At 34.6% G+C, this 22,219-nt stretch overlaps 1 protein-coding gene across 5 annotated transcripts in view; it reads left to right on the forward strand.

Moving 5' to 3' along the window:
* Positions 1 to 11,991, forward strand: part of AGL (amylo-alpha-1, 6-glucosidase, 4-alpha-glucanotransferase) — a 61,647-nt gene extending 49,656 nt beyond the window's left edge. For 3 of the 5 annotated variants that reach the window (XM_033092635.1, XM_033092634.1, XM_033092636.1), the window contains exons 32-35: positions 13 to 110; positions 2,711 to 2,798; positions 2,909 to 3,042; positions 8,527 to 11,991. In XM_033092635.1, coding sequence (XP_032948526.1) covers positions 13 to 110; positions 2,711 to 2,798; positions 2,909 to 3,042; positions 8,527 to 8,644 — 438 coding nt within the window. In that variant the 3' untranslated portion in view covers positions 8,645 to 11,991. The remainder of the gene's footprint in view (positions 1 to 12; positions 111 to 2,710; positions 2,799 to 2,908; positions 3,043 to 8,526) is intronic. The other 2 variants (XM_033092637.1, XM_033092638.1) reach the window with 1 other exon arrangement.
* Positions 11,992 to 22,219: the final 10,228 nt, after the last annotated feature.

Consider the following 22,219-nt stretch of genomic DNA (forward strand, 5'->3'; position numbering starts at 1 on the left):
GACATTCCTTAGGCCCCTGAGCTCTTTACTACAAAAAAAGCATGGAAAGCTTTGGAGATGGCAGAAAAAAAATTGCTTGGTCCACTTGGCATGAAAACTTTGGATCCAGAGTAAGTTACAATATAAGTGCTAAGAATGTTATTCATATTAAATTTAATATTTAGTTATATTTAATCTTGACACGAAAACTTGGATCCAGAGTAAATTAGAGTGTATTAAGAATTTCGTTGTTGGGGTGGCCAGATAGCTCAGTTGGTTAGAGCGCACTGCTCTTAACAAGGTTGCCGGTTCGATCCCCACATGGGCCACTGTGAGCTGCACCCTCCACAACTAGATTAAAACAACTACTTAACTTGGAGCTGATGGGTCCTGGAAAAACACACTTAAAAAAAATAAAAGTTTGGGGAAAAAAAGAATGTCAATGATACTGTATTACATCACCCATAATTGTTTTGCTTGTGCATAAAATCTCTAAAATTGCATACAAACGGAGTTTTTAAAAATACCTTCTGTTCATTAGCTAAATAAGCCTGAAGTTTAGATAGAAAGTAAAGATACATATTCTGGAGTCTAAAAAAAAAAAATACCTTCTGTGTCTTCATTAGCCAACATTGTTCAAAATGCCTTTGACTTGTCATATATTCAATAATCAGTGAAAGAGGTTTTAAGTTTATAAAACTAATATCATGAATATTTTCTAATACCTATTTTTTCTTATTGTTATAGTGATCAGTATGTACATTGGAAGTATGGACATATTCTCTCCTTAGAGATGATTTTTTTGCCTAAGTTGTTACTTCTTGTAGTTCCTTTCATATTTTTAAGTAATATGTGTATGCAGTTCTTTATTTCTTTTTTTTTTTTTAAGAGCACTTTTATTTGAGCCAAGCTCATGACATGCTGGGAAGCAAGTTCTCAAATGCTCCCTCTTTTTCTTGATTTTTAAGAAATACTAGACTTTGTTTGCTTCTTGTGATGATAGATGAGGATTTAACGCTTTCCTCACCTCACCACCAGCCCATTCCAACCTTCTCTGTAGTTATACCACTATTTTTATTTAAACCAATAAATAGTGTTGTTTTTATTTTATGATTACGTGTACTGTATTTTTCTTTTCCAGCTTTTGCTTTTTCTTGAATTTCTAATGACCATTCTGTTTTTCTTCTTTTTTTCCTTTAAAGTTTGATAACCGTCATCAATTTGCTTTCTATGTAATTTATGAGAGAGCTCCATTTCTATAGTACCCTCAACTTTGTAGATTTTTGCTAACTTACTGTGTACTCATTTCAGTCTTGAGGTGTAAAATTTTATATCCATGTGCTTTTCTGCATTCTGAGGTGTTCTCCACATTTTCAGAGGCATTAAGAACCACTGTCAAAACTAAAACCTACAGTTATGAGTATGTGTGCATCAAGTTCTGTCTTTCTCACTAAAAGAAAAAAAAAGAACAAACAAAAGCTATAACAAGAGACAAAAAAGGACCCAGCAATTCCACTTCTGAGTATTTATCAGAAAGAATACCCAAAACACTAATTCGAAAAGACATATGCAACCATAAGTCAATTGCAGTGTTATTTACAATAACCAAGATGTGGAAGCAGCCTAAGTGTCCATCAATAGATGAATGAATAAAGAAGTGGTACATACATGCAATAGAACATTACTCAACCATAAAAAAGAATGAAATCTTACCATCTGTAACAACATGGATGGACCTAGAGGGTATTACGCTTAGTGAAATAAGTCAGACCGAGAAAGACAAATACCATATGATTTCATTTATATATGAAATCTAAATAACAAAATAAATGAACAAACTAAACAAAAACAAAACTCAGAGAAACAGGGAACACTTCAATGGTTGCCAGATGAAAGGGGAGTTGAGAGAATGGGTGAAGGGCGGGAAGGGATTAAGAGGTACAAATTAGTAATTACAAAACAGTCATGGGGATATAAAGTAAAGCATAGGTAATAGAGTCAGTAATACTGCAGTAACTATACATTGTGTCAGATGGGTACTAGAGTTATCAAGGGATCACTTCATAAGTTATGTAAATGTCTAATCACTACATCATGTACCAGAAACTAGTAGAATGTATGTCAACTGTAATTGAAAAATAAAGTTATTTAAAAAGAAAAGAAAAGTAATAATGTAATTAAACTGAACATAGATAACTGTCTTGTATTATCTATTGCAATAAGTTTGTAATACTTTGTTTAGTTTATAAGTGTATGTAAATTTTCTGTGTATTCAATTGCTATTTGTAATCTGATAATGTACTAATTTAATTAATTTTATTAATAAAATCATTTCATGGAGGATGAAAACCTTTCCAATATATAATAATAAAACCTTTAATTGTTACTAATTCAAATTATTCTGCATATATTTTAATTGTTATAAATATGTTAGAGACCTAGTGAAATAATTTACTTTAACCAATATTTGGTGTCAGGTTAACTCCTTGAAGACAAGGTACCCGAATAGTTTATATTTTTTTGTATTAGTTAGTCATTCCCTAACACATTATTAAAGTTCTCTGAACTCAGTATATATTAATTTAAGGTTAAGTGGATGATGAGTTTATTCTATAGATTGGAAGACAAAATAATTTGATTATTTCGCTTACATTTGCTATTGAAATTTTTTTCTAATGCTTCCTATATAATGTCTCGTCTTTTTCTAATCTAAATTTCAATCATTTTGCAGTGATATGGTTTACTGTGGAATTTATGACAATGCCTTAGACAACGACAATTACAATCTTGCTAAAGGTTTCAATTATCACCAAGGACCTGTAAGAATTTCATTTTCCTTCTCTGAGTTTTCAATTAAAGTTATTTTTCAAGTAGTTTTAGAGACTCACAGCTTTCTTTTTTCTTTTTACTTTTAAATCATCTGTTTTAGGAGTGGCTATGGCCCACTGGGTATTTCCTTCGTGCAAAATTATATTTTTCCAAATTGATGGGCCCAGAGACTAATGCAAAGACTATGTTTTTGGTTAAAAATGTTCTTTCCCGACATTATGTTCATCTTGAGAGGTAAGTCATCACAGGCATGTAATTTCCATAACTAGTGTTGAGTCAGTTTGTTAGATATTAGGTAAATGACATTTGCTTAGAATTCATTTCTGTATGCGTATATTCGAGCTACTGCAATGAAATTTGAAAGTTTTACTCTTTAACACAGCAAGTTCTATAATTTTTACCTTCCTTTAATTGTTTTTAGGTTATTTATTTGAATTCTAAAACTTGATATTGCATGACTTATACATGTGAAAGTCTTTGATTTTAAGATTTAGCTGATAATGTATTTTTGGATATGGTTAGCACAGAATAAATACAAAAACTAAAAGTACTCAGGCTGGGTCTTTTGAGTTAACTGATTTAAAGATACATCAATAAATAATTTTCAGAAATGCTTTCATTATTATTAAAATATCAGAGTTGGTTTTTTGACTATTTCAAACCCATTTGTCATATCCTTTGTCCTGTTAGCAGATAAATAGTGTCAGAGTTACAAGCTATACAAATTCAGTTAAAAGCTCTTAATGTCCCAAATTCTAGATTAAATCTAAATATGTGTACGTCTTATTTCTCTAAATAATTATGCATAAACAGCGTAGATTTTATCTTCTTTATTACAAGAGTATGAGGCACTTCCGTCTGTCACATGAATATAGTGTCAGTTTTTTTCTCTTCAGTTTGTTTTCATTAGCTTAAATATAGTGACAGAAAATCCTGTCCCGCCACACTTCTGCATCTAGAGATTGAGTCTGAGTCTGTGTGATGCAAACTTTCTTATAGTCCATCCTTTATTGCCCCACAGTATTTCTCATTTGCATTTATTCTTCCCTTTGTCCATGAGAAGTAAGAATATCTTGCATTGCACGGTCATTCTTCCACCTATTATCACATCCCTTCCACCTGTTCTATGACTTTGCTCTGATAATTATCCTCTGTGGTATTCCATTTGATCCTTCCTTCTTAAGCTACGAAGATACTTGTCAGCCCATCCTAAAATCAAGTTCATTCATGCTGTTCCTACCTGGAGCCTTGTCTTACCATTCTGTTTTCCTTTCAACACTCTTCCTTTTAGAGTAACCTCCTCATTCCTTTTGCTTTCTGACCAACTACCCACTAAGTCATTCCCACCTGGCAATCTGGCTTTTGTTTTGCCCTTAAAACTGTGGTGACGCCTCTCAACAAGATCCTTTCTGGTTCCCAGATCCCATGATTTCCTTTCAGTTCTCATCTTTGACCTGGCTATAGAGATTTGACATTGTTGCTTGCCTCTTCTCATGAAAAACGTTACACTATCCATAGCATTAGGTTTCCCTTGTTTACCTCATAAGGGTGGAATGCTCCATAAGCGTCAGCTAGGTCAAGTAGGTTGATAGTGTTGTACAAACTACTTGCACATTTTCTGTCTACTTCTATGAATTGCGTAGAGAGGGGTATTGACATCTCCTACTATAATTATGAATTTGTCTATTTTTCCTTGCAATTGTAAGTTTTTGCTTCATGTATTTTGAAACCTTATTAGTAAATGCATAAATATTTAGGATTGTTCTCTTGATGAATTGACCCTTTTATCATGGTGAAATGAACTTCATTATCACTGGCAATATGTCTTTGCTCCAAAATCTACTTTGTTTGGTATTGATATAAGCACTCCAAATTTCTTTTGATTATTCATTACTATGGTATATATTTTTTCATCCTTTTACTTATAACCTTTTTGTGTCTTTATATTTAAAATGGGTTTCTTATAGCAACGTATAATTGGGTCTTGCTTTTTTATGCAGCCTGATACTCTCTGACTTTTAATTGGGCTGTTTAGACCATTTGTACTTAATGTTATTATTTATAAGTTTAAGTATAAATCTATTTTCTATTTACTCTTCTTCAATAGCTTTTTCTTTTTCTGCTTCTTTTAGATTTAATATTTTTATTCCATTTTATCTCCTTTATTAACTAATTAGCTATTCTTACTTGGTTTTTTTAAATGATTGCTTTAGGTTGGTAGTATACATGTCTTCAATTTACCATAGTTGTCTTGTATGCAGGCCTCCTTGTGATGCATTCTTTAAGCTCTTGTATATCAGCAAAGTCTTTATTTTGCCTCCATTTCTGAAAGTTATTTTTGTTGTGTATAGATTCAAGATTGGCAAGTTTTTTCTTTTAGTATTTTAAACTTGTTGCGTTATTTTGACAAGAAATGTGCTGTCATCCTTATTTCTAACATGCCATTAATTCCATTCAGTGTATGTTTAATTTCATACATTACAGTTTTCATTTCTTAAAGTTTGATTAGGCTCTTTTCTATATCTTCATGTCTCTGCTTAATATTTTGAACATATGATGAAATATAATTATAGTGACTATTTTAATATCTTTGCTGATTTCTGGGTTGTTTCACTTGTGATTATTCTCTCATTATCTTGCTCTTTGCCTGCTAATGTTTTATTGGATGACAGATGTGCATTTTACCTTGTTGAGTGTTGGATTTTTTTTCTGTTTCCATAAATATTCTTGAGTGTCGTTTTTGAATGCAGTTAAATTATTTAGAAACAGTTTGATCCTTTCATGCCCTGATTTAAGCTTTGTGAGCTTGACCAGAATAGTGTTTAGTCTAGGGCTAGTCTACACTAATGAGTCAAGACCCAGATGCATTCTCTATTCCATATTTCTAAAGTTACGAAGTTTTCAAATAAGGCTGGTGGGAGTAAATATTGTTCCTGACCCTTCATGAATGTCAGGTACTACTTCACCTAATCCTTTTGGGTCATTCTTTTCCATCCTTGATTAGTTTCCTCTTGTGTGTTGACTAATGGATATGCTGTGAATAGATGGGTGGGACCCTCTGCATAACTCCAGATTTTTCTCTTTGTGCAGTTCTCCTCTCTACTACTCTGACCTGAAAATTCTAGCTTCCTTGGTCTTCCTGTACTCTCAGTTACATCTCTTCAACTCCAGGAGTCTGCATAGCTCTACCTGTGCCAAATCCTAGTACCTCTCGCAAGACAGTATGGTACAGACTCATAGTATTCACTTCCTTTTTTATCACCTTTTTCAGGGTTGCTGTTCTTTGTTGATTAACGTCCAAAGTCTCAAAAACTGTTGCTTCCAGTTCTTGTTTTGTCCAGTTCTTTGACTTTTAAGCAGGAGGGAAGTTCTGTCCATGATAGTCCATGTTTTTCAAAAGTGGAAGTCTTTCCTTGCTTTGTGGCCCAACAAGATGTTGTAGGCTCATCTTTTACTTTCCCTCTCCCAGCCCTAGAACTGGGCTCTTCTCCAAGGAGCCCTGTTCTTTTTAGTGAAGAATGTTATTTAGAAGTCCAGACCTAGGCACTTGGTGTGTATTCATTGCTCCTGGAGAATCATTGTTTTTGTTTTTGTTTTGCTTTTTTTGGGGGGGTATCACTGTTAATGTGCCTCCCAATAATAGAGCTAGGAGACATAAAATACATATACACAGGCATATACATACATCTCTGTGTATTTCTCTGTATGTACTGATAACCGGCCTTTCACATCAGTTCCACTCAGTGTTTAATCCTACTTTTCTTCCTTTTCATATTTGTAATTTCCTTTCCAACAGTGAGTAACCTATTACCCATACTCTGCTACCACCATCTCATAGCCTCTGCTCACTCTGCTCTGGCTCTGACACCCCAGGCTGGGGTGTCCCCAAAACATAGATGACCTCTTCACCCTTTTGGGCCAGCTTGGAACAACCCCATGCTAGGCTACTCTCATGCATGGATACACTCAAGCCCCCAGCCTTGATGTGAACTCCTTTCTCATACCCCTCAGGCTTTCACATCCCACTCTGCTACTCCTGCTACCCTTCTTTCCTCCCCTCCCAAAGTGGTCACTGACCTTCTTTGTCCCACCTAACAACCTTAGGAATGAATTTTTCAGAAAGCAAGGGAAAGAGGACTTCATAACCATCCTGGTACATGGTCTATATCTATTGTGTCTATGTCTAATTATGAGCAGCATGTTAATGGTTCTGTAAGGTGGTTTTGTTTTTTTAATTTCGGTACTATATTAGTTTGTGAGGGCTACTATAACGAAGTACCACAAATTGAGTGGCTTAAACAACAGAAATTTATTGTCTCACAGTTTTGGAGGTTAGAAATCTGAAACCAAGGTGTTGTCAGGGCCATGCTCCTTTTAAAGGAGCTAGGGAAGGATCTCCTCCAGTCCTCTCTCCTCGCTTCTGGTAGTTCTTGACTTGTGGCAGCAGAACTCCAGTCTTCACGTGGCATTCTCCTGTGTACATGTCTGTGTCCAAATTTCCCCATTTAATAAGAACACTAGTCGTACTGGATTAGGGACCTACCCTGACGCACCTTAACTAATTACATCTGCAACAGCCCTAAATCTAAATAAGTTCACATTCTGAGGTACTGAGGGTTAGGATTTCAACATATGAATTTTGAAGGGGACACAGTTCAACCCATTACAGATACCCAGGTACGCAAATTCAGTAATCTGGCGTTTTACTCTGAAGTAGCTTGAACACTTGGAAACAAATAAGTTTTCTATGTTTTCCATGACAACTTTTTAAAATACGGTACTACATGATGTTATTATTAGTTATTATTCAAAATATCTCCATATTTATCTAATGGAATTATTTTTTCTATTTTTATTATGAAATATTCGATATCTACAGAAAAGTATATTAACATAGCCATGATTTACAAGCATAATAATGAGACAAATATGTTCCCACAACCAACTTAAAAAATGAAGCACTATAGAATTATGTGGGTTTTTTTTCATTTGTATTTAAGGGATTGCATCGAAATTAAGAATAAATTTGACATGCTAATAAGGCAATGTTCTGATAGTGAGATGTGGAACAAGTTATTAACTTCTGTAAACCTGCTCTATAAATAGGAATGATTATGGTACCTACATTATACAGTTGCTGTGAGCATTAAATGAGATAATATATATAAAGCACTTATTAATGGATATAATAAATACACAATGAATACTAACTGTATTACTCAGTAGAAATTCAGATAGTTTTTAATTAGCATCTTTTTCCTAATTATAATTGTGTTTATTCATTGTTTCATATTAGTTTCACAATTTTCTCAAGATCAAACTTAATACATCTTCATAATTACAATTATAGTCTCATAAACGTACTCCAAAAGGAAAAAAATTAGATGAGAAAGGATAGTTGTCTCTATATTTATATATTGCTTGGATACTTTCTTCTATGTTTTTAATACATAAAGAAATTCCTTTCTATTTTAAACTTTTAAACCCCAAAGATTGAATATCAAAGAATGATTTCAACCTATATTCTTAATACTAAATTCTTAATATTAAGAATAAATTCTTAATAATAGGATCTACTGTTTTGTTTTGTAGCAAATGACTATCTATGATTGCTTTTTATATGAAAAGGCAAAATCACCAAGTCTCCTGCCTTTTTTGTTAATCCAACAAGATGTGTATTAGATTATATCTCATTAAATGGCTTTTCACTTTTTTAAGATCCCCTTGGAAAGGACTTCCAGAACTGACCAACGAGAATGGCCAATACTGTCCTTTCAGCTGTGAAACACAAGCCTGGTCAATTGCCACTATTCTTGAAACACTCTATGACTTATAGTTGACTCATGGATATTTATTAAGTATGCAATCACTTGTATTATGGAATGCGAGGACACAGTATAATGTAAATGCTTTATATGCACAAGCTTGAATCATTTAAAAAATCTAATTCATATAATATTGATGCTCAATTAGGTAAGACTGTAAAAGCATTGATTTTTCTTTTCTTTTTTTTAATGTACAGAGGTAGCTTTTGATTTAAGTCAGAGAAAATTATCATTACCAATGGAATGTTTTTCTTTTGAATTCAGTAATACCTAGAATTCAAATACAGTGGTACCTCGGTTTTCGAATGTAATCTGTTCCAGAAGACCATTCGAGTTGTGAAACTTTCGAAAACCGAGGTGTGGTTTCCCCATAGGAAGTAATGCAAAATGTATTAATCCATCCAGACCTTTAAAATCAATCCTTAAAACTGCAAATTTAGCATGAATTTTACTATCTAATGATACCATGGATCCATAAAATTTACAGCATTTATAAACCGAAATGTTCGTCAATGGAGTCGTTTGAAAACCGAGGTACCACTGTACCTAGAAATAAAGAGTTTGGAAATTCAGAGTTTGAAAAAGAAAAGTCATGTAATCTTCAATTTGTACATAAGTGAAAATGAAATATGACAGTGTAATCATGAAAGAAGTGGAAAAGTATCTTTAAATTATGGTATACATTTTCTTCAGTAACAATATTTACTGAATAGGCCATGGTTAATTAATGGTCTCCCCTTTTACTACAGTATTTTTAGCACCTTCCACACTGCATTCAATAACTATTAAATGAATGTTAAATTGTGAAAGTGTCCACCTACAATATATGTTCATAAATGGAGCACAGATGTTCATACGTGCTTTTATTTTTTTCACTGATATATTCATATGTGTTTTACTATAATGAATGCTAACAGTATATTTAACATGATTTACTTGTGCTAGTGATACATAGAATATATTTTTAAAAAAAACTCGTTAGTAATTTAATTCCTAAAAACAGTTTTATAAAATTAGTCTTGAGTTTCAGTTTCCTACTATAAGATGGTTTACATTTTCAAAATGCAAATTGCTAGACATATTTATGAGAACTTTAAAGAAAAATGCTATATTAATTTTCTAAAACTTAATAACTATTTTTAGTTTGTGTGTAAAAGTGTATCGGGATATCATAGCAGAAACTAATTCCCTATTAACCAAAACCTGCCATTGATTCGTTTAGTGTTAAGCATAATCTTAGTGTCATAAAAATAGAGATGAATTCAGTAGCTATCTTGAATTCCATAAAATCATCTGAAAAGTTTTTCATGTTGTTTTAAAATACCTTAAATCTGAAGAAGCCGTAAAAATAAAAAGGGTTTTAACATTTATATGATTTGACATTTTTGAATAGTACTTGTTTTCTAGATGGAATTTTTTTTACTGTTTTTGTCTCAAAACACTTAAAATAGATTATTATACTTTGAGTTGAAAGAAAGTAGTTGCTAAAATCCTTTTATTACTATATGATATTATTCAATGGTATATTTATAGTTAAAATAATGGTACAGTAACACTTTTCTCAGTTAGAGATCACATACCCAACCACCTTAACTGTGACTAAGAAGTAAAATAAAGAAGAAAAACAAGTAAACTGAAACTTCTGAGTAGTAGAAATATATAAATCCTTCAGATGTCACATACCCATTCTCAAAAGCTCGTGCAATTTACTGTAAGATTACCTGCACACTCTTTTTCAAAGCTGACCCTACTTTAGAAATAGTTTTAACTAACTTAGTTTTCTGGTTTTCCAACCTAAAGTAGATTAAGCCCTACAAATTTAAGGACAGTTGTGACAATAATCGGACTGCTATCTATAAATGCATTGTTTTCCAAGTTCCCCTTCCTTCTTCATTGCTCAGTGTATAACCTTCCCTAAGTTGTGCAGTTAAAAGACCTTCCTTGAGAGAGAAAAATATTAGTCATCCAGGGTTTATGTAGTTCTGTTGCTCTACTTTAATTTCTATATTAAAGGTGGTAAGAAAAGTAACTGAGAACCAACATTTAACGAAAGCAAGAAGTAATGGCTGACAGTTAAATGTGATAAGAAAGTTAATAAATAATAAATAACGAGTTGACAATTTAAAAAACATAGCCATACTGGGCAAATACCCACTTCACTAAATTTTTAGGACATTGTATTGAATTAGAAAATTAAATGGTTCATATTCCTAATAAGGAATTTTAATGAAAGAACATTGTTATAATATGCATGACCTATTTTAAAATTTAAGAAGGTACGTTAGTTCATCAAAGTAATTAAAATAACAGTTTTAGACTTTAGAGAGATAAATGTCATTTGAGTAAAAAACATGTAAGTAGAATGCTTCATTCCTGAGTGATGTTGGATGAGGTACCATTATATTACATTTCAGGAATGGCTCTGTGCCTTGGTTCTTTACTAACCAAAATCAGGCTTACTCTTTAACATGAGAAGTAAGTTTGCCAGTTAAACCAGTATGCTATGACAATTTATTAAGTTTTAAAGATAATTGAGAAAACATGAGACCTGTCTTATCTATGGACCTTATAACCTATGTTAATTTTAACTCATTTCTGAAATGTCTTCAACTGCTCTATCTAGTAGACAAACATCATTTTTACATCTGTGTGCCAAGAAAATAAAAATCTTTTCTAAAGGTCTATATTTGCTTTCATTCCATTATTTACCATTGAGCTAATTTGTTAATGCTGACTATGACCATTTATTTAGAGCTTGCTTATTTGGGGTGCTTATCGTTTTTACAGAATGTATGGGGACAGAGAGAAGAAAGACTTACAGGCTGTTTGGTAATTTATCTAATTAGCCATGATGAAATTAAGAGCAAAATAAATTTCTGATGTACGAATAGATCTGTTAGCAATTCTACACTCCCCTGGTATTTCTTGAAACCTTTCACACTACTGTGAATTTTTTATTTACCTTTCATTAGCCTACTAAAGGCAAATACTACAGGCCAGAATAGACATAATGTAGATGGGTGCCTCCTGAAGTGGCCAAAAAGATTTTTGAATTATACTACATAATAATATATTCATGTATACAGAATGACATCTAATAACCAAAGTTGATTCATTTGGTCTAAGTTTTTATGAGTGAATTTGATAAAGTTGCCAAATTTACTTACATAAATCCTCACTGTACCAAAATAATAAACGCAAGTAAGTCACTTAAATTTTTTTTTTTCATTTGTAGGAGCCTCAAACTTATTAAGTAATACTGATACATTGTCATTTTGACTACAGTTTTTCCCCCTAATATATTTGCCTTGTTATTTTGTTTAGAGGGTTTTTTTTTGTTTAACTTACAACAGCTTTTAATTTTTCTTTAATAAAATATTTCAGTGTTTATCTTTGTGAATTCTTCTATCTTTTCAAAATTTAATCTCATTCAATAATTTAATAAACCTTTGCTACTGTGTTCTTCTGGTTTTATATTTATATGTTTTAATAGCAGCACCCAGTATGAGGTGAGATATTACTTAGGTATTTTCCAAATTGTTATATTCCAATTAAATATGATTTATAGTGATTCCTTCTTTTAATTATTGAATTTTTATTTAATAATAAAGTGTACTTTTGGGATATACTATTGAAGTTATCTGTGCCTATTCACTCATTTAACTATTATAATTTTTTTGTTTTAATATTTATTAGAGCTTTTTCTCACCACCCTTCTTTCTCACCAATTTTCTCCTCTTCTTTTATAGAATCTTGTTTTATATACCCACCTATTTGTTCTTCTTAAGTACTTTTGCATATCCAAAAAGTATTCTCTTACCATTTTTACTAAACTTATACTCACACTGCAAGTTACTTTGATAAGAACTGGAATTTATAGTATTTAATCTCATCTAAGAACATAGCATATCTGCATTTATTCAAAAAAAATTTTAGGGGCCAGCCCAGTGGCTCAGGCGGTTGGAGCTCCGTGCTTCTAACTCCGAAGGCTGCCAGTTCAATTCCCACATGGGCCAGTGGGCTCTCAACCACAAGGTTGCCGGTTCAATTCCTCGACTCCCGCAAGGGATGGTGGGCTGTGCCCCCTGCAACTAGCAGCAGCAACTGGACCTGGAACTGAGCTGTGCCCTCCACAACTAAGACTGAAAGGACAACTTGACTTGGAAAAAAGTCCTGGAAGTACACACTATTCCCCAATAAAGTCCTGTTCCCCTTCCCCAATAATAAAAAAAAAAAGCCATTTTCCATAAAACATGGTCCCCTAAAAGAGTGCTTCTCAACCTCTTAATGTAGAATATGAGTACATAGAAAAAGATGTTTACACAGCATTCTGTAGTAAATGAGAAGGATGCTTCTGGCTAGTGACAACTGCTCAGCGATATGTTGCCTGGACGGCTAAGGAAAACCATCTCATCACACTTGTAACCTTTTCATCATGGAGTCCTATATTGGTTGGGAATCTGCCCCCAATGCAGAGGCTAACTACCTTTTGCCCAACCAAAGAAACAACAAACCAGTTATAATTAAAGGGGGAAATGGTATGTTGGATTTAAGGGACTGGCTTATCAGTTTTTCGCCTAGAAACCTCTTAAGGAATCCTCAAGTATAATTGCTTTCCTAAAGAAAAAAATTATTTTGAAATATATTGCCCATACAAAAGCATATATAAATATGTGCACCTTTAAAGAATAATTAAGTGACCAACTATGAATACAACACAAAGTTGAATATCTAAAACAAATTTCCTGTCCCTATTTTAAATAATACTGAGACCAAGCAAAGATAGATAATAACTGATTTTGCCAGGAGTTTTTGCTCTGGGAAAGTAAGACAGTATCAACTAAAACAGCTTGCTCATCAGTATTTTTCTGATAATCATCTTGCTCATCAATAGTTGCTTCAGAGGTCTTTGGGAATGGAGCGGTCTTTACACTGATCACTGGGGGCCTAACACCTTTCAAATCCATCAAACCATCTGACAGGCTGGTCAGAGCCACAGCATCAGACACAAGACTACTAGTCAAGCTACTGTTCACAAAAGTATGATGGAAGGGCTTCATGCTCTGTGTTAGGAAACGTTCCCCCACTTGAACATTACGTTTCAAATTATAGAAATTCTTCATTATTGAAATTTAACCTGAAAATGCATTTATCAGATGGCTGTCATGACTACCTACCCAGTCAAGTAATTCAGAAATATTTTGTATAATCTACTGTTTTAAAACTTGGGAAACAAGACTTCTTTTTTTCTTCCAGCTTTATTGAGGTATAATTGGCTCTTTTTTTTGTACTCCTGTAGAAATGTTCCTATGCACAATTTAGAATATGGTAGCTGTTTTATTTAGGAATAGCTGAGTAGTTTGTATAAAACTCTATTATCTTTTTATCTCACCTTCCGTTTCTTCTTTGTTTCCCCTGCTCCCTTTTCCCTTTTTCATTTTTTTCTCTTATTTTAGTCCCTGAAAGTATTATACCTTATTCTTACCATACAAATTGTAGACATAGCAGTATTCACAGATAAAAAACAGAACAGCTTTGAGTATAATATATACAGAATCTAAAACTCCTTGGACAAAACTTTGAAAACAATCATTCCAGTGGTAAGGCAACCAGATTATTTGGTTCAATATCTTTGTTTTTGCAAGAAGAACTCTGATTTTGACTAAGTCCCATCAGGGTTAATACTGTAATTCTCAGATTTTTATATTACGTATGTTATTTGTGTGAAGAAATTCTATTTTTTAATAATCTTTTATTATCCCACTGTTCCTATAGGAAAAATACCTCAGCCAAAGATATTCTAAATGGCTTTAGTAGTCAGTATTATGTCAAGTAAATATTTGAACTATTTGTTTATTCAAATCATTAAAGCCCTGCATTTTCTGATCCTAAGTTGTTGAGCCAAAATGGTGTTTTAAATTTACATATTTCAAGTCTTACTACAATCGCGGGTTTTCTCGGTTTTCTCTTAACTTTTAGACCATAGATAACAAAAAATTCTCCTGAATACTATACACAATCTTTATTGTTGTCAAAGTCAGACTATACCCATAGATATACCTGGAAGAGATGTTTTGTCCTTGGTAATTTATTTCTCTCTTATTGACCTTTCAACTTGTAATGATTCCCATGGTGGGAGAGGGTTGAGAGGGGGTAGGCGAAATGGATGAAAAGGTCAAAAGGTACAAACTTCCAGTTATAAAATAAATAGGTCCTGGAGATGTAATGTACAGCATGGTGACTATTGTTGATAATACTGTATTACTTATTTGAAAATTGTATGTGGAATGTGGGCAACACCATTTGTGTTGGAATGCACTATGATAAGATTGGCTACAGGATACAGGCCTTGTAAAGCAAACTAGAATAAATACAAATCAGCTGCACCCACCAGAATGGCTTAAACAAAAAGGAGAAAATACAGAGTATTGACATGTATACGAAGTAACTGGAACTCTCATTCACTGCTTGTGGGATTGGAAACTGGCACAACTGCTCTGGAAAATGATTTGGCATTGCCTAATGAGCTTAAATGTACTAGCAGTTCCATTCTTGGTGTAGACCTGAGAGAAATGTGTCCATATGTTCAACAAAAGAGATACACAAGAATGTTCACACACACAAAAAAAGATTTCTAATAGCCCAAGATTGAAACTTCTTAAGTGCTTAACAGTAGAATAGATAAATCCTGGTACTTTTGTACAGGAGAATACACAGCAAGGAGAAAGCCAAAGTACAACTACAGCAACTGTGAAGATAAATCTCATAAATAGTGTTGAGTCAAATGCAGTAGGGAACATAATAAATGATTCATTTTCATCAAGTATACAAATGAGCAAAACTCATCTATAGGAAGTCAGAGTAGTGATTTTCCTTGTGGGGTTTGAGGGCTCAGAAAAGGAATGAGAGAAGCTCTGTACAATGTTGTGTTTCTTGATCAGCTGCTGTTTATATGTATAAGATCAGTTTGTGAAAAATACTTGAGCTGAACACTTACAATTTGTGCATTTTTCCGTCTGTAGGTTAGAGTTCAATAAGAAGCTTTCCCATCCCTGCCATAAAAACCTGTTACAGAGTCCTTGTATTATTTATTAGACCTTGTATTTTGTGTTTTTCCAGTTCAGGTTTTAGAGACTCACTATCTGCTGTGTGAAGTTTTTTTTTTGTTGTTTTTTTTTTGTTTTTTTTTTTAATGTGTGCTAAATGTATCCTTTCCGGATTATTACTGGTTTTATCAGTAAACCTGTTTATCCTAATTGTATTTATAATACTAGCTTGATTATTTTGTAGGCTTCTAGCATATCCCAAATCTTTTCATTTGTAATTTTCTCTCTCTCTCTCTCTCTCTCTCTCTCTCTCTCTCTCTGTCTCTCTCACACACACACACACACACGCATTTTTTACACATTTCTTTAAAAAATTAGGGCCTAAGTGCCTTATCCAATGTTACATAGATTTTTAGATGCAGGTATCCTGAGGCCTAGTTCAGCAGCCTTTTCCTATATCTCCATGGTATAAGAGAAGAGCTGGGTGCCTGAGGGAGACTTCCCTGAGTGCTGCCATTGCCACAAGATGTGACAACATAGAGCTCTCCAGTCATTTGGGCCATGGTATAATATCAACCCTATGGTGGAGAGGTCAGGGAATTCAAAATATTAGAGTTCACAGCATAATGATATCAACATTTATTTAAAGTATTTGACCTCTATGGCATGTGATAATTCTTTTTCTAAAAAGAATTCTTCAGTTAAAAAAGCACCTAATCATTATTTCTAGAATGTCACAAAAAGCCATCTTTGAAAACTTAGGTACGATTAGGCCGTTTTTGCCAGATTCTTAAACTTGGGTTAATTTTAAAAGTTCCTCCAGAAGCCCTTCTGCAAGCTCACTAAAGACCCAGGAATGTTGTGCACGATTCAGGAACCTGTCACTGCTGTTGAGTGCTGAGTGCCCAATGGAGACTTAGCAAGCTTGGGTGAGGCCACCAGGGGGCAGTGTGTGTTCAGACTCACCTCCAACGGCTCAGAGGCAATTGTACGTTTTTATCCAATTGGAGGAACTAACACTTTTAAACTAACTCGGGGCCTTTGCTAGCCAAAATCAGTGCATGCACGTTTGCTTTAAGTTTCATAATAAATCTAACTTTATATTAACTTTATCCTAATATAAATTATACTATAAGGTATGGACTTTTTTGCTCTCATACCGAAATTTTGCTTTTCTTTTAGATCAATGTTGAGCAGAATTATTTCTGCTCTGCCTTGTTACCCTTTCCATAAGCCTTTCCAAATATTCCCAAACTTCCCAATAGCCTTGTGGGATTGGTGATATTTCCCTTTGAGAGGAATTAATTGACTGTAAAAGAAATGAGGTGTTTTTTTTAACAAATCACTCAGTAAGAGACAGTGCCAATTGTGACAATCAACTCTGAAATTACAGATTCTTCATGTTTTCATTCATGATGTCATGGTAATTTTTCTAATTGTCATCAGTTTCTTTATCAGTAAGTTAATTGATGGATCTTTATAGAAAAGAAATCCTTACTTTGGTAATCATTTCTCAATATATATTTATAGCAAATCATCACGCTGTCCACCTTAAACTTACACAATGTCATATGTGAATTATATATGAATAACGCTGGGGAAAGAAAAGAAACCAAAGCCAAAAACCCAAAATTAAATACGTGTTATTTCAACAGTAGGTTGAAGTTTTAATTCATGTGAAAATTGAAAAGGGCAGGTTTGGGTGTTTTTTCCCCTCTTTTTTAGGTTGAAAAGTGAATATTTTAATTTTTTTTTCAATTACAGTTGACATTCAATATTATATTAGTTTCAGGTGTACAGCGTAATGGTTAGACATTTATATAATCTACAAAGTGATCCCCCCATAAGTCTAATACTCACCTAGCGCCATACTGTACATAATTATTGTAATTGGTAACTGACCAATTCGAACAGGAGGTGGAGGGGCTAGCGCTCCTGGACTCTAGTTCTATCTGCTGAAAGATGGTGATTGCTTTGCTTCACTCAGTTCACTGATGCAGTAATCAACTCCTTGGCCTGTAGTTTCCTTGACAACGGTCAATCTTTACCTTAGTGAGCCTGTCTATTGTTTTTTTACATCTAAGATAACATACTCTTGGATGGCAGAGTAATCCCTTTTTCCGGACCTCTCAGGGCACAATCCTCACCACCACCAGAGGCAGGGACCACCTAACCCCTCATTGTTATCTTGTCCCCCACCCCCACAGCACACTACTTGTCCACAGCACACTATCTCTGTGTGCTGGAAATACTAACTATCCTGTACCCACAAATGTAAAAGTGTTAAGATAGGGGATTGTCATGGTGGCACTAAATCTCAAAAATAGAAGATTTAGTGAATGCCACCATTACAATCCCCATATCTTGACAAAACAAAAAACAAGAAGTAGGAAGGTCTGTTTGGCCTAAAATTTGTACTAAAGTAAATAGCCTCAAGAGCTGAAACTGAGGGTAACTAGTCCAGTGGATTCCAAGAGCACCATTCATTGAGTTCCTTGAAACTAAGATCTTTATGCTCTTGGCAATCACCACAGTCTTGGTTACCTCTTATGTATGACCCAGTGTCTTGCCAAGCTTTCTTACTTGACAAGAGAATGGCTTGTCCAAGGAAATATCCACCCGATGTGTGACCTACTATGATGATGAGTCCTTGAGTCCTCCAAGGTTTATATGAAGTCACTGGGCTTAGCTCCCAGGGTTCTTCAGATCCTGGGTGGAAAGGCCAGTGCAGCATACGAACGGAATTTGGATGGTCAGGGTTAGTTTTTGAATATGCTGAGTCAGGCAGGAGGGAGAAAATTTAGAAAACTTAGTTGGGTTTTAGCCAGATATTGAAGGAATCTGGAAGAATTGAACACTGGTAAGTGTTAATGATTTGTGTGAGGTAACTGGATCCAGTTCAAATCACAAGTAGGTGCCCAAACTGGTTTTTCCACAAAGGGGAAAGAAGCTGCTTAAATCACCAGAGAAGACAAAGTTTGCATGTCTGTGAAGTCAGAAAATTAAGTTGGTAAACTCATCCTAGAAAAAGTGCTACATACTGAGACAGGTTAGTTAGCATGTTGCTAAGTAGACAGGAGGGTCCCGGGTGGAATAAACGAAAAGCTGCCATATCCTGAAACTCCAGGTTCTGGAATGTCTCTTTCACTCCAGGACAGACAAGAGAATATGCCTTGAGGTTAATAAATAATCTGAAATCCCTGTTGGCCCCTCAAGGAGCAGATCTGATAGATAGGAATGGGTTATTTTGTTAATCCCTTCAGGATGAGCAAACAGGACAGACCTAATAGGTGAATTCCATTAGAAGGCTCTAGCCCCCTTCCCCAAGCAGACAAGGGAAGGTATAAAAGTAAGAATTTTTGCTTCTGTCACTGGGCTTCCCAGTTTCAGGTACCCCCTCCCGCTTGGGAGATGCAACCTCTTCTCCTGCCTCTAATAAACTATCTTCCTTTACAACTCTTTGCCATTCCCTGGTCCGTATGTCCATTCCTCGGTTTCACGAGACACAATCCCGGCCCACACCCAGACACTGCCAGCAGATTCTACATTATTACATCAATACTTCATTGATGAATATCACTACAGTCACCTTCAAAGTACTCCCCTTGGGAAGCTATGCACCTACACCAGCACCTAGTCCATCCACCCTTCAAAGCAATTTGGGAACTCTTTTTCTGGAATGGCTATCAGAGCTGTCTTCGTATTACCCTTGATGTCCTGAATGTCATAAAAATGTCTTCCTTTCAGTATTTCCTTTATGTTCAGGTAAAGAAAGAAGTCATTGGGGACCAGATCAGATAAATAGGGAGGTAGTTGAGGAATAGGGGAACATACCTGGCAGGAAAATTCTTGCTAGGCAACTCAGAAGCAATGGGACATGGGGTATATAGCTAAAAAGCTTGGAGTCTTGCCGACTAATGCTGGGGTGAAGCCAAGGCACCCTTCCTAAAGCAAGTTTCTCTGTCTGAATCTTTTACAGGGCAGGAAGGGGGGGGGTGCCAAAAGATCTTTCCGAGTCTTGTTTCTTAATAAATAGCTTAAAATCAATATCCCAAAAAGCAGCTTCAGGGTGGCAAAATTTTGGTTCCCTTCAATAGTCACTCCCCTTTTAATCAAAGATAATCTCAAGGAATGATTATTCTTGACTATAAAATAAAGGTGGTCTAATTAGATTTTGGTCTGATTAGATAGGTGCAGCAAAAATGGTAATTTATCCTATAGTACATCTTAAGTTTGCCCTGCCAAAAGTACAATAAGAAATGGCAGTTGAACTTTTAAATGTCTCTTGAGTTAAGAAGCCAAGCCAAGAAGAAATCACCATCAGATTTCACTTGTAATACCCTATACATTTGGGTGAAAGCCTGTCTTCTTAAATTCCCTAAAATATCCTAATGTTCCTAGGCCTGCCAGGAAGTGACCTTCATTACCTACCCTGTAAACCAAATACCAGTCCAGTGCTCTTTTTTCTTTCTTTCTTTTTTTTTTTAGTCCAATATTCCATGCTTTGTAAACTTTAGTACCATAGAATTAACTGTAGTTCCCCTAAAAGTGTCCAGTTTTATCTGAGTGAACGAGCATTATTCTCAAATATGACATTTTAGGTGTCAAACAAACTCAAAAAGAGACTGGAGACTTGGCTAGAAATCAATAACAAAGACATATTTAAGGGTCTTAGGGATTGCAAACTGAAAACAACTAGGAAATACTCAGTGTTCTGAAGAAAAAAGAAAAGCTGAGGGTTCTTATAGTAATAAGTACACTCTTGAGAAGAATCAGTCCTGCATTCTTAGCCTCTGGATTGATCTGAGATGGTAATCTTCCAAATGTGTGATGGTCTGGATACACAAACATTCTTTCCTTAGTCTTTCAGGGGATAACCGAAGGGTTTTCTGGAGATATGATATATATCTAGGCATTGATGCAGGACTGGAAAGTTCAAATTTTAAGTTCGCAGGCTTGATAAAGTAATAATAGAAACAGTTCCTCGTGCCTCTGGTTACTTGATTTTAGTTAATTTAGCAGCTTGACTATAGCGTCTCCATCTTATTTCTCAACTCCTACCTCACTGGCAAGGTCTTGGTTGCATTAACAATGTTTTCAATTAAGTCCTGTTAACAAGGAAGAGAAACATATTGAAACTGTGCAAATAACTATATTGACATAAAAATAAGAATACTCAGTATTTGTGGATTCTGGAGGGTGAGGCAGGGAGAAAAAAGATAAAAGTTTCATTTCTGTTTACAAAAACAGAATGTACTAAATTACTATGAGTTATAGACAGCTTGCGAGGAAAGAGAAAAAGATTCTTATATCCAGAAAACATAACATTAACATCAACAATATTCCAAACAAAACCCACAGTCATTCCTTATGGTTTGTTCAGTCCTTCTATGTAATTAATCTTGTGCCATTCGATCTTGGGTTAGCAGTCTCAGGAGTCTATCTGTTTCTGGACTAGAGTTCTGGAAATCCTGACTCAATCCACTGGTATGGATTTAAAGTTGTTTAAGCAATGTCGTCAGAAACCTGTGTCCAACAATACCTGGTCATCAGGCTCCTTTCACAGGGCTCTGACACAGTCCATCTTTGTTGGTGCAACCTGGCCTATGGCTGACTGCAAGTCTTTTCAGGGAAGCCTCAGAGTAAAAGAAATTATCTGTAGGTGACAAAAGACTTTAAATGGATTCAGTTAACTCATTACTGATAATTTTCAAAAGTGAAAGATCTGATGAGAGTTCATCATAAGAATAATGAAATGGGCAAAGAAGGTTGTTTCTGGGGCATGTAAAACAAAATAAAGTGAATTTTAAAAGGCCTTAGGCAAAATATCTATAAACAATGGCTAATCCAATTTTTTAAGAACAGTGGATATTACGTTAGCTTTTTGAAAATGAATGAATATAATGTTTACAGAGAAAATTATTCAGATTTAACATATAATAATCTTGAGACATAATATTCCATGGATATACCAAGTATAAAGTTAGAGTATACCAAGAATATATCAAGTTTATCAAATAAAGAGAATCAATAAGAATGAGTAAGCGCCAAACATTTGTATATTCATAAAACTTCCTAGGTGAGTAATACAAATTCACAGTTCAAAACCATATGTTACTAGAAGATGCTAGATTCGGACTAAAGAATGTGACCAACTTAACATTTTATTTTCTTTATTTTTTTAAACTTTTATTTATTTTAAGTGTGTTTTTCCAGGACCCTTCAGCTCCAAGTCAAATAGTTGTTTCAATCTAGTTGTGGAGGGTGCAGCTCACACTGGCCCATTTGGGGATGGAACTAGCAACCCTAGTGTTATGAACATCGCGCTCTAATCAACTGCGCTAACCGGCCGCCCCTTAGCTTAGCATTTAAAAAAAATAACTGAAGCTGTCTCTGGCCCTCGAGCTCTCTAGCCCTCACTCTCTTCCTCTTTCTCCTCCTTTTACTCTCTTTCTCCCTCTCTCTCCCTGTCCCCTACCTTGGCTAGGCCCATTCTCTTCCCTAAGAATGTATCACTAATAAACCCTGCCTGCATATTAA

This window comes from Rhinolophus ferrumequinum, chromosome 22 (genome assembly GCF_004115265.2).
Source record: "Rhinolophus ferrumequinum isolate MPI-CBG mRhiFer1 chromosome 22, mRhiFer1_v1.p, whole genome shotgun sequence".
Classification (NCBI taxonomy): Eukaryota; Metazoa; Chordata; class Mammalia; order Chiroptera; family Rhinolophidae; genus Rhinolophus; species Rhinolophus ferrumequinum.